At 41.9% G+C, this 12,309-nt stretch overlaps 2 protein-coding genes across 2 annotated transcripts; both read left to right on the top strand.

Annotated features, from left to right (window-relative positions):
• Window positions 1–28: 28 nt before the first annotated feature.
• Window positions 29–3,574, top strand: psmb12 (proteasome 20S subunit beta 12). The gene is made up of 6 exons (XM_063186154.1): window positions 29–76; window positions 476–546; window positions 631–762; window positions 1,050–1,179; window positions 1,793–1,937; window positions 3,036–3,574. The coding sequence occupies exons 1-6, from the start codon at window positions 29–31 to the stop codon at window positions 3,161–3,163; spliced, it is 654 nt and encodes a 217-aa protein (XP_063042224.1). The 3' UTR covers window positions 3,164–3,574.
• A 4,524-nt stretch (window positions 3,575–8,098) lies between these two features.
• Window positions 8,099–10,849, top strand: psmb9a (proteasome 20S subunit beta 9a). Its single transcript, XM_063185449.1, has 6 exons — window positions 8,099–8,330; window positions 8,439–8,506; window positions 8,656–8,787; window positions 8,919–9,048; window positions 10,122–10,263; window positions 10,672–10,849. The coding sequence occupies exons 1-6, from the start codon at window positions 8,280–8,282 to the stop codon at window positions 10,797–10,799; spliced, it is 651 nt and encodes a 216-aa protein (XP_063041519.1). The 5' UTR covers window positions 8,099–8,279; the 3' UTR covers window positions 10,800–10,849.
• Window positions 10,850–12,309: the final 1,460 nt, after the last annotated feature.

Below are 12,309 nucleotides of genomic sequence, written 5' to 3'. Positions count from 1 at the left end.
CCTCACCTCGTCTTTCGCGGTCAGTAAAATGAACATCGAGATTTCGGACTCGAAAATAAAAGGTGTCAGCACTGGGGTAAGTAGTAGAATTGCGCTGCTTTCACCAGTACGAGAAGATAGCCTAGCTGTGTTCAAACGTTGTTGTAGGCCTAGTTAAAATGCACACAATAACAGGCTTGCATAGGCTACATGTCTTTGAATGTCGTTAGGAATTCATGTGAATTTTGTGCGCGTTTTTTGTTTTTGTTAGCCTACTGCGCGTTAAATTCGCTTAAACAAAGCCAGTTGTGAACACTTTCACTTTCGCATTCATCGCATTCATTTCGTGTCATCATTCATGTTTGTAATTTTACAACTGTGTATGATTTTCAAATATGATACGTCACCCATGCGCTCAGGGCAATAACAGTTTTTCGGCTTAGGCAACGAACGCAATACAACTCTTGAGCCTCAACTAATATCTGTTCTCTTCCAGACCACCATACTAGCAGTCAAGTTCAATGGCGGTGTCATCATTGGCTCTGACTCCAGGGCATCTATGGGCGGGTAGGTTATGACCAGAATTCAGGCTTATTCAACTGTTGTGTAGGCCTTCAACACGTGAAACGGTCTTTTTTCTGCCCTTCCCAGATCATATGTATGTTCAAAAACCATCAACAAGCTTATCCAGGTCCATGACAGGATATTCTGCTGTATTGCCGGATCCTTAGCAGATGCACAGGCAGTTACCAAAATGGCAAAGTTCCAGTTGTCTTTTCATAGGTTAGTTACCTCCACAATGAGTGATTGTTTTTACTGTAAGCCTCATGACAGGCTCTTTACTTGTTTTATGGTCTTTCCATATAAACTCATTGTGTAAAAAAATGTGTTTTAGCTGTCCATGACTTTCCATCAAATCCAATTTTGTTGGTGGTTCAATGGCTGAATTTCTGGATTTCTCTGAAGTCATGCATTAATGGAAGGACTTGTATGAAATAATTCAATTTCTGGCAATAATAATAATGATAATAATACATTTTATCAATATCAATCAAATGTCTATATTGCAGCATCCAGATGGAGTCTCCTCCGCTGGTGAAGGCTGCTGCCTCCGTCATGAAGGAGCTCTGCTACAGCAACAAGGAGGAACTCCAGGCCGGCTTCATCACCGCAGGCTGGGACAGGAAGAAAGGCCCACAGGTGAGAATCCACAGGTGGTGCTGTGACTTCTGAGTTTGGGCAAGTTTGAAGAAGAGGGAAATCTTACACATTATGTATCAACCATGTGACACAAACAACTTATCAAATCCAAGTAGTATTATCATACAGTACGGTATGTCAGTGTGTCAACTTTTTCTAAAATACAAGATCCCCTATTTCTACTGCTCTGTGGCTGTTGTAAACAACACAACTGCCAGCCAGATCTGAGCACAATATGATGTCATGAAGAAGTTGTGAATTTAGTGGGTTGCCGTGTTATTCACTTTGCAACATGACAGCATGGACAGAAACTGTAGTACACTGGATGCACCAACATTACTTATCATGTTAAATGAGATAAATATCTCAGCAATCCAATGACTTCTGTGACATTTACTTCTACTGTAAAAAAAAAAAAAACTTCTGTAAAGATTCTCAGTCATCCAGGACATGTTATTTGAAGAGCTATGCTCCAATAAGAGGTTTAGCTGCGTACAATAAGCTATTTAGATTTATGTACCTCTACTGCTTCTTTTGATGGGTATACGGGTCAGGTGGCGAAATTTTAACCTATTTCACATATAAATGTTAATATGTCTGCTCGTCCTGACAGGTGTACACTGTGTCGTTGGGCGGGATGCTCCTTAGTCAGCCCTTCACTATCGGGGGGTCGGGGAGCACCTACATCTATGGCTACGTGGACGCCAAATACAAGCCAGACATGAGCCGAGAAGAGTGTCAACAGTTTGCCACCAATGGTAACCCAAGCCAAAGTTTTTTTTAAATGGGGTTTTTGTTGAAAAGCTGATCAAGTTGTTTCCCATTATCTGCTGTTTCGTATTATCTGCATAATCTCATAAAGGTATTATATACACATAGATTGTATTGTAGGCCTTCTACAGACAGTGTTAGCTAAGGATACTGTGAGTTTGTGGTACAACGACACATTTTTAAAAAAATGTTTTGGTATCCTGAAGCACTCAAAGTTCCTTTCTCTGGAATAAATAAGCCGAGCCCAAATCCTGAAATCCTCAATTCCTCCTCAACCAAATTTCACACTTGGCACAATGGCGTTCGAAATGCACCGTTCTCCTGGCAACCTCCACACCCAGGCTCGTCTATTAGATTTCTAGATGGAAAGGTGTAATTCATCACACCAGAGAACATGTCTCCACTGCTCTAGAGTCCAGTGGCAGCATGCTTTACACCACTGCTTCCAACACTTTGCATTGCACTTGGTGTTTTATGGCTTGGATGCAGCTGCTTGCCCATGTTAACCCATTCCATGAAGCTCTCTGCGTACCATACTTGGGCTAATCTGAAGGTCACATTAAAATTGCAGTTCTGTGGCATTTGACTGTGCAGAAAGTCCACCACCTCTTTTCACTATGCATCTCAGCATCCGCTGAGCCCTCTCCGTCAGTTTACGTGGCCTACCACTTCCTGGCTAAATTGTTGTTGTTCCTAAACGTTTCCTTTTTCTTATAATAAAACTTACAGTTGAATGTGGAATATTTTGGACCGAGGCAATTCCATGACTGAGTTTGTTGCACAGGTGACATCCTCTGACAGTGCCATGCTGGAATTCACTGAGCTCCAGAGAGTGGCCCATTCTTTCCCAAATATTTGCAAAACAGTCTGCATGCCTAGGTGCTTGATTTTATGCTTAGGCCAGGCCAAGTGATTAGGACACCTGATCATTTGGATGGGTTAGAGAATACTTTTGGTAATATTGTGTACGTAAATTGTAATAACATGTTTGTATTGATGGTGAAATGAGATTTCTGAATTTAGGATTATCCAATATTCATTAAAATCAATAAAATATTCTATCTCTCTATCTCTCTCTCTCTCAGCAATTGCTCTGGCCATAGGGAGGGACAATGTCAGTGGAGGAGTGGTACACCTGGTTGTGATTGCCGAAGATGGAGTTGAACATGTGGTCATTCCTGGAGACAAACTTCCCAAATTCCATGATGAATAGAAGCACTGTATTAAGCACTCTTGGAGGAGGATAAATATGAGTTTCACTCATTATCATGTTATATAATTATATATGTTGTGTTATTATATAGCCTAATAATAGCATAAACTCTGTCAGTAACTAACACCACTTGACTTCATGTGTACAAATCCTGATTTTATTTTATTTTTTAAATATATGTATAATATTCTGGAACACTCCCTGTTGTTTTCATATCACAGATGTAATCTGTTTTAAACAGTGGGATGTAAGCAATTTTTTAGCCATATCACATTTCCTGCAAGACAAAATTAAACTTTACACAGGGATACCAATCGTCACAACAGACTAATGTTTGTTTTTTTACCATTCTACCTACTGTAGCCCCATTATGCACACTGTTCCTCCTCTGTCACGCTGTAATAGACATTGAAAAGTTAACTACCATAGTATACTACACTACTATGACATAACACAGGGCCTTTAGTAATGTGCTATGACTTGGTCATTGCCATTCTGGTAACAGCAAATTTATAACGGTGTGTCTTAACAGATTAAATCTGTCTATGTGTTGGCTGAAAATCCTGCATTTTCTTTTCTGAAGAAGAGTCAGAGAGCGTGCATCCATTTCTTACATCCAATCAGTTTATTTGCTTGTTTACATCCAATTGCATAAGTGTCTTGCAGTAAATAAAGCATTGGCCCAACAGAGCTTTGGTTGAGCATCTTGCCTTGACCAATAAGAAGGCTGTCGATTTGGATGATCAGAATTACTCTTTCACAAAGCAAGTTTTTATACAAACACAGTTTTCATATCTAATCAAAAGTGATTGCCCGTGTACTCGTTCAGGACATCCATGTTGTCCTCTGTACTCCATCTTCTCTCTGGACAGGCTCATTGTCAGCTATTCCATTGAAGCAAGGAAATACACACTCATTCAAACAGCGTTTTCACACCTGGTCCCTTTCAGTAAGCGAACTCAGAGTAGTGACTCAGTAGCATTTTTGCCGCATATGCGAATGCTCCAAAGCGCACCCAGACCCCTCGGAAGCGAAACGTACTGAGACCTTGGTTGATGTGGTCTCAGTTCGGTTAGCTTATGAGTTCTGACGAGTTACACTTTTGAGTAGGTGTAATCACTTAAGGAGGGCTCTAGAGGACCGAGAGTGATAAAAAAAGAAGAGTGACACACCATACAGCCTAACAGGACCAGAAAGATCAGCAAGTTCTTTATTTAATACACTCACACTATGAACCAAAACGGAACTGAGTCCTTTTGCTGTCGTTTCGCTTTTTGGTCCACTGAGGACTGAGTTGGCGACCAGGTGTGAAAATCCTAAAAGAGGCTACACAAGAACACAGAGACACTGTGAAGAACACACACATGTAAGGTGGTTAGTTGCCCCTGACTAACTCCTACAGTTATGTGTGCATTAACGCGGCAGTATGAGTGTATGATCTAAATGTATGCATGTCTGTAGGGAGAGAACACAGCGTTTATCACAGAGTTCACGCGACAGCTCTTGAGTTTGCTGGGCCACCACAATCTCCAGGCCCTCTGTAGGCAACCAATGCAAGCCCAGCACTTCTCATGCGCTCCTCTTCAGTGTTCAAGGTTTGTGGGGAAAACCCCACATATAGTTCTTAAAATCCAAATATCTTCAGGTATTCCACAGGCTCTATGAGACACTCTCTAAATATCCGGTCAGTTTACAGCAAAACTCTCGGCAGGCATTTCTCCAATTGCCTGCTCACAGCTTAGCGGGCCCGGCTAGCACGCGAGAGCCACCTGTCCTGAGGTCTTGCTCTGTAAAACTCCCGTGACCTCTGAACCCCGACCTTTTATAGGTAAAACGTTGTCTCCCCTGTGTGATGTGGATATAATATTGGGCTGTATTGTTCTGTGCACCTTCTGATCCTATGTTAAAAACTGAAAAACACGCACATCCGTCTCAAAAAGGTTGGGTGCAGGACATGAAAACTGAAAGAAAAGTCTGTGACACCAAGTTCCCGTTGCTCTTATTTTAATGTAATAAAAATAAGTGCAACGGGAGCTTGGTGTCGCTGACTTTTCTTTCAGTTTTCATCGCCTTCTGACCCTTTACATCGTAACACAACATAGATAAGCAAACATGCCAAACCAATTACACACAAAATTACATTAAAGGCTTTCCATCCTTCCTTTTTGGTCCACTGAGGACTGATGTCGGTTCACTTAAAGGGGACTAAGTGTGAAAATGCCCTTAAAAACTTTCCTGGGTCAAGCCATGGGCCTGGTCAAGACATGACGCCTTCCATTCTGATACAGTTTTAGGTCATTTGTCTAAAATGATGATCTGAGGGTTTCTTTAGCAAGGCTGGAATTGGGCAGACTCATCTTTGTGAAGGACGCTTGACTGAAGCCACAAATTATCTCGGACTGAAACTTTCATCTGTTCTGACAATGGGCCCTAAATCTGAGGACTGGTTTTAAAGACACACAGCTTGAGCTTGGTCAATCAAGGTGTGAATGGAGGATCACCACATCAATACCCTGTCATGGCCAGCCCAAACTCCACACCCGAGCTCCATTGAAAACCTCTGGAGGGGGCGGTGCAGCGCAGTTTTTCAATGACCACATTTGGGCTTACATTGCCCACGGGGACCCTGGTTCGAGTCCGGCCGCGGTCATTTCCCGGCCCTTCCCCATCTCTCTCTCCCAATAATTTCTTGTCTCCTCTCATACTGTCCTGTCATAATAAAGACCAAAAAGCCCCCAAAAAATACTTTAAAAATAAGAACCCCCCTGGAATGTGATCAAGAGGAAGATGGATGCTCACAAGTCATCAAACTCAGCAATTGGAATTCTTGCACCAGGCCTGGAATAAAGTCATCCAAGAACGATGTGAAAGACTAGTGGAAAGCATAGCAAGATGCATGAAAGCTCTGATTAAAAATCAAGGTTATTCCACTGATTTCCACCATTGATTTCTGAACTCTTACTAAGTCAATACTTCACTTTTAGTTGTTGTTTTAAAAGTGCATATAATCTTGTTTTCTTTGCCATTTTTGAGGTCTGAAAAGATGGCATCTTTACATTAAAAAACCCTATATCATTATTCATCATTTTATGCAAGTAAAAGCTCTAAATAACAATATTGTCATTCGAAATTCAGAGGAAATGTGGAAGTTAGAATGAAACGGCAATGTTCAGTTTACTCAAACGCATAGGCCAACTAGGCATAGGCTAATAGTAAAATAATCATTTCGAATCAGATTTTTTCAGCGGCTGTATGTTGAAGTTTTTTCATGGCATCAGTGCTGGCTTACATAACATTAGGCATAAATATGTTTTGAGAGCACCGTGAAGCCAATGCCTTGTTGTAGGCTATGACTACAGTGGAGTACAGGTAGGAGAAGAGACAGAAAGGAAGTCGGACTACTGCAGTGATCACACTGGGCACACTACAGTTATCTATTCCGATGATCTCTGCATAGAAATAATACCCTAGCGGTGTCGTTACAAGATCTTATTGCTCTGTAGTGTAACAGAAAAGGTTTTCCCTTTTTAAGATTTCTGTCTACAACGGCTTGTGGCTGCTTTCTCCCCTGCTAATTGATGGCATTGCTTTCAGCTGCAACCAGTTAATTGCCGTCAGCTGGAGTTCTATAAATGCAGGCAGTTCATGCAAGCAGTTGTCTGCTGTGGACCATTTGGGGTTCACCTTCAATGGAAGGCCTTCACCTCTTTCTGTTTTGCGGCCGTCTCTATTGCAACTGAAACAACTTTGTTGTTGTGGCGTTTGGTCTGCTATACTAGATCTGCTCATGGATTCCCCTGGTTCCAATACAGTGCACGTTTGTATGCTTAACGCTGGCGTGCAGGTCTCTGTGTTTGGACAACTCAGGTAGGCGTCCTACTATTGTTCGCTTTACATTAGTGCTTTGTTATGCCACCATGGAACGTAACAGGCAATATTGTTTATAGTATCTCGTTACTGTAGGAACTGGTCGGCTGTCGAGTAAGACTACTGGATTCATCTGACATTGCCATCTCTTGGTAGGTCCCCTGTTTTTCATGTAGCCTAATGATTTAATTCGGTCACTATTTGTACTGACACTGTGGCCCTCTTGGAGCTGGCAACATCCTGGGCCGTTGTTGTTCTGTTCCTGCTAGATTGTGGCCATCTCGCTTCCCCTTGCTGTGAGGACTCGTTGCTGCTGCTGCTGCTGGTGGCTCTGACTCCTTCATTCTGCCCGCTCTCATGTGTCGCTTGCTGGGGCTACACGCTACCAGGCGGGGGGTGTGTGGTGTGCCCCTATGTATGTGACTGTGTGTGCATGCATGTGTGTGTGCGTTAGTGTCAGTGGGCTGGAGTGACTGTGTATGCCTGATACCACAAGCTTTGCAGCCGCCTAGGTTGGGTCACCTCCTGATTTATTTTCTGTTTGTTGTGTTTTCCTTAACCCATTTTTGTGTTGTGTGATTATTTTGATTTAAGCCCTTCTGGGGTTGTTTGCTGTGCTCTTATTTTTGTTTGCAGTGTGAACATTGTCTTTCCTTTCCTCACTAACACATTGAGGTTGTAGGCCTCCTTGTCCTGGCAAGCCTCCTGAGCCAGATAGAGGCTATGCACTGTGAACTCTCATGCCCTGAATGATTCCCTTGCGCTGGGTGAGATGATTGGCATGATTTAACAGAAAAGATGATTGCATAAAAGAAAAGCAAATTAAAGCAACATATTTTTATACTAACTGTAAACTTGTGCCTCTGACTCGTTCCTCAGACTGCCTTACCTGCTGAGACTATGTTAATTTAAGGTTGTTCCCAGGTCTATTGACTTAGGGAAAAGTTGGGTAGGTGTGTCTAACTAAAGTTACTCTTGGCTCTGTCACAGTAGTCTGTAGCAGTCGCGCGTGCGCATTGTGCGCAATGACGCTACCGATTATGGTTTCACTTTCAGTTCAACCCGGAAAGAGGAATGCTGAACATCGGATAAACATGTTTGCCACATTATGAAATAGTCTTCTTAGCCTACTTATTTTTGGTTGAGACAAGAGAACTGACCATCCTTGAGGTCCGCTGTCATTGTTGAAAGCGTCTTTCTCTGCACAAGTGACTGTCTATCTCTAGTAGCCTACCAGTTGCTACTCAAAATGTTGGAAGAAGTTGCACCGGGCTGGTTGTCGGAGGAAGTAAAAACTGGGGTACGCATTACGCATATGTTGTCAGATTGTAAAGTTTTAAACTGTACTTAACCTTCTACAGGCAGCACAATCTCAACGCATATTATCTTCTCACTGTTTTGTCAACAGACTACAATTATAGGCATTGAGTTCGATGGAGGCATCGTACTAGGCTCGGACTCTCGCGTTTCAGCTGGGTAAGTTATTTCTAGGCTTGGTGCATAATGCAGCAGCCTTCAGTATATACCAATATACAGTACCCTTATGCAGAACTCCAACTTTGATGCGTGTTGTTTATCAAGTAGACTCACTCTATTTTGTTTTGACCTATTTGTGTTTTCTTCAGTGCATCAGTGGTGAACCGGGTGATGAATAAGCTGTCTCTCCTCCATGATAAGATCTACTGTGCCCTGTCCGGCTCCGCTGCTGATGCCCAGACCATTGCTGAAATTGTGAACTATCAGCTGGATGTGCACAGGTAGTAGGTTGTAATACATTTCGATATAATACTTATTTAAATGTCTAAGGATTTACACATGCAATTTGTTGATAGGGTCTCAATGTGCGTGTGTGTGTTTTTTTTTTTTTATTCTTGATGTATTCTTGAAGTGTTGAGCTGGGAGAAGAACCTCTTGTACGATCTGCAGCCACGTTGGTGAAGAACATCTCCTACAAATACAAAGAGGAACTGTCTGCTCATCTCATTGTCGCTGGCTGGGACAGGAAAAAAGGAGGACAGGTAAGTCTGTTGTCCAATTCAGACCAGAGATCTGCAAATAGACAAAATTGTTGCAGGGGAAATTTGGGCACGTTGAACATGTTATTCTAATGTGTTCATATAGGACATCTAAATGAGAAATACATTTTTGTCACACAGACACAACATAACAAAACTAGGCCTATGCAGTCGCCTTCTGCTGCTTAAGGTATATCCCTGAAACGCGATGCTTCCAGTCCCCAATTATTCCTACCACTTTTTATAAACGTATAGGTTAAATAAAAAAATAAAAGAAATAAATTTAATATCTATACATAGATCAATGATGTGCATAGTCTTAAAACCAAACGACTATTGTGAAAACGAAGTAAAAAAAAAAAATGGGGCAAATGACACCCCTTTAATGGTTCACTATTACAGTGGATCTAGCACATTAGGTACAGTGTAATAACCAGTGTAACAGTATTTAATACCAGTGTAACATCATGTACCAATTTTTGTACTAAATCATGTATTTGAGTGTACGTGGTATTACATGGTATTAAATATTGTTACACTGGTTATTACACTGTACTAAATGTGGTTGATCCACTGAGATGGTGAACCATTAAAATAAGGTGTTACCGGCCAAATCAATCCACACACTCAGAAGTTATGGGCCAAATGAAAATTCATCCATTTTGAAAGTGTTGGCCTTAAAAATCTAATCAGTTTATGAACCTACCCTAGAGTATTAACGCACCGAATCTGAGAGCGCATCATATTCACTTCCCTCCAATGGGTGTCGAGAATCAAACCAGCAAGCCATGGACAACAAGTCCAAAATTGTCCACATCCATGTGCAACAGATGGTAACTAGCAGAGTTCAGTAGTAGAACATTAGTGAATTTCCCACACGACGCCTCATCCAGGTAATCTTACAACTGGAACTAGTGGCAGTTCTAGTGGCAGAACTGACAGTTTAGCTCATTTGACAGCGCATCTGTCTCCCATACCGGAGTTTGGTTTGTTGTGGAGTTTTGAGTTCGAGCCCTGATTGTGGACTGCACAGGAAGATCTTGATTACACATCCACTATTATATTTCTGGTTACAGGTGTATGCCACCCTGAACGGTCTCCTGTCCAGACAGCCGTTTGCTGTGGGTGGCTCCGGCAGCTCCTACATCTACGGCTTTGTGGACGCTGAGTATCGGAAGGACATGAGCCGCAGAGAGTGCCAGCAGTTCGTTGTGAATGGTTAGTTTATTTGTATTTTATAGTCTTTAAAGGTACACTGTGCAGGAAATGGTCCAAAAAGATACTGCAACACTATGTTGCTCATTGAAACTGGGTTGCCTATTGCCAAATTTGATCTTTTCATGAAAGTTTACAGAGTAATACTGTTTCCAAAGTTTCCAAAGTGTTAATAGGATTTCCGAATTTGCTTTCTGAGCTTCCTATATAAGAATGACAGTTCCATCTCCAACCTGCAGGAAGAACTGATTCAGAGAATTTGTGACTATTGTGAAATGTGCAATAAAATGTGTTCAATTAACACAAGCACGTTTTGCACAGCTATTTTTGGGTTCTATTACATTGTATTTGATCATTAAAAGTATTTCTCTCTCTCTCTCTCTCTCTCTCTCTCTCTCTCTCTCTCTGCAGCTCTGACACTGGCGATGAGTCGAGATGGCTCCAGTGGGGGTGTGGCCTATCTTGTCACCATTGATGAAACAGGAGCTGAGGAGAAGTGTGTTCTTGGCAATGACTTGCCCAAATTTTTTGATCAGTGATCAAATGTTTACCTTTTGAAGAATAAACTACTATGACATAACCACCCAGGATATATTTGAATAATTTGTCATGCAGTGGCATTGATTAATGCAACTTAATTAGTCAAAAGAGTTTAGTGGGCAACTAGGGTTCTTTCTGGAGCTTGAAGGTCTTTCATCTCCTCACCAGATCTCTTCCATTATAATTCTGATGGGAATGAGAAGTTATTTATCTCAAAAAAGTATTCTGCAAGCTCATTAGTACAGTAAAATATCACTTCATGGAATCACCAACACAGCTAAAATGCCCTTGAATTACCATAGGGAAGCAGTTCATTGAAATCAGGTTCAACTTGAAAAAGGGATGTCACTTGCTCTCAAAGCCTTTTGGTGTTCACAGTCACAGCTGAACCACGTCTAGCAGATTAGGCCAAAGATTACTCCAATACCTTCTTATTAGTGAGGTGCAAAGACAATGGTACTGAGTACCGCTAGTAGCCACGTGAAATAAATTGGGGTGTCGAAAGCGTGCACCCGCTAGCCTATGCCTATTTCAACTAGCCTACGTGATACACTCACGAATGGTGACCCGGATTTCAAACAGGTTTGATTCTCGCGGCGATTGCTGATAGCCAACTGGTCCAGTGGTGGATTTCATCCCTATAGCCTACACAAAACGAGACGAGACTCGCTCTTGCCATCAAGCTCTTCTGATCAGGTCACACAGTGCAGACAAAATTGTTCTGCGAGAAATATCATCCCTGTCTTCCTGGTTATTCATCCGCTTTCTCATTGTCCATCTTTTCCTGTCAGTAATTTGGGCCTGGCGTGTTTATCCCCGTAATTTGTAAAACCTAAACAATGCGTGTGCGCATCACTTAACACAGACGCAGGCATTCTATCAAGGAACACTTTCGCTGCGTGTGTGTGCTGCATTTTCCGTAGGCCTATACCTCATGAAATGGCAAGACATATTGGGAGACTTCAATTCTATTTACTCCCAATTTTGTTGAGATATTACGCTAATCAGTAACATGTCAACACCACATAACGTTAAGAGGGAAGTCAACCCGGCGCTCAGGTGTGTGAAAAAAACAGTCCGAAATGGTGCTCATGGGGTTGGGAAATCCAGAATTAGAAAAGCAGCAGGTCCCAAGCACTCAGAGGTATCTTAACAGGAAGAAGGAGGTATATTAAAAAGCCTTTATTAACTCATACTCATACTTGAAATTAAAATGCCAGCATGTTTCGACCACAGTGGTCTTCATCACGGCAAAGCGAAGACAATGGATGCGAATGAAGTTTAAAAAAAAGTTTAACCCCACCCCTGATTCAGGTGTGTAATTAGTCAGGCACATCTGCATCAAGGGAGTGGGAAAGGAGAAAGGAGGGGCTAAATCACAATATAGCAAAGCAGAGGGCCTTTCTCAAAACCTAGGTGTCCTTCCACGTGTATTAGCCTAATTAGTCACGCCCAGTGATTGGATACTCTTTGGTGAACTCTATAGAATTTCCAATCACTGGGAGTGAC

Source organism: Engraulis encrasicolus, chromosome 20 (assembly GCF_034702125.1).
Source record: "Engraulis encrasicolus isolate BLACKSEA-1 chromosome 20, IST_EnEncr_1.0, whole genome shotgun sequence".
Classification (NCBI taxonomy): domain Eukaryota; kingdom Metazoa; phylum Chordata; class Actinopteri; order Clupeiformes; family Engraulidae; genus Engraulis; species Engraulis encrasicolus.
Note: the sequence above shows the minus strand (reverse complement) of the source record. Positions and strands in the feature narration are given on the sequence as shown.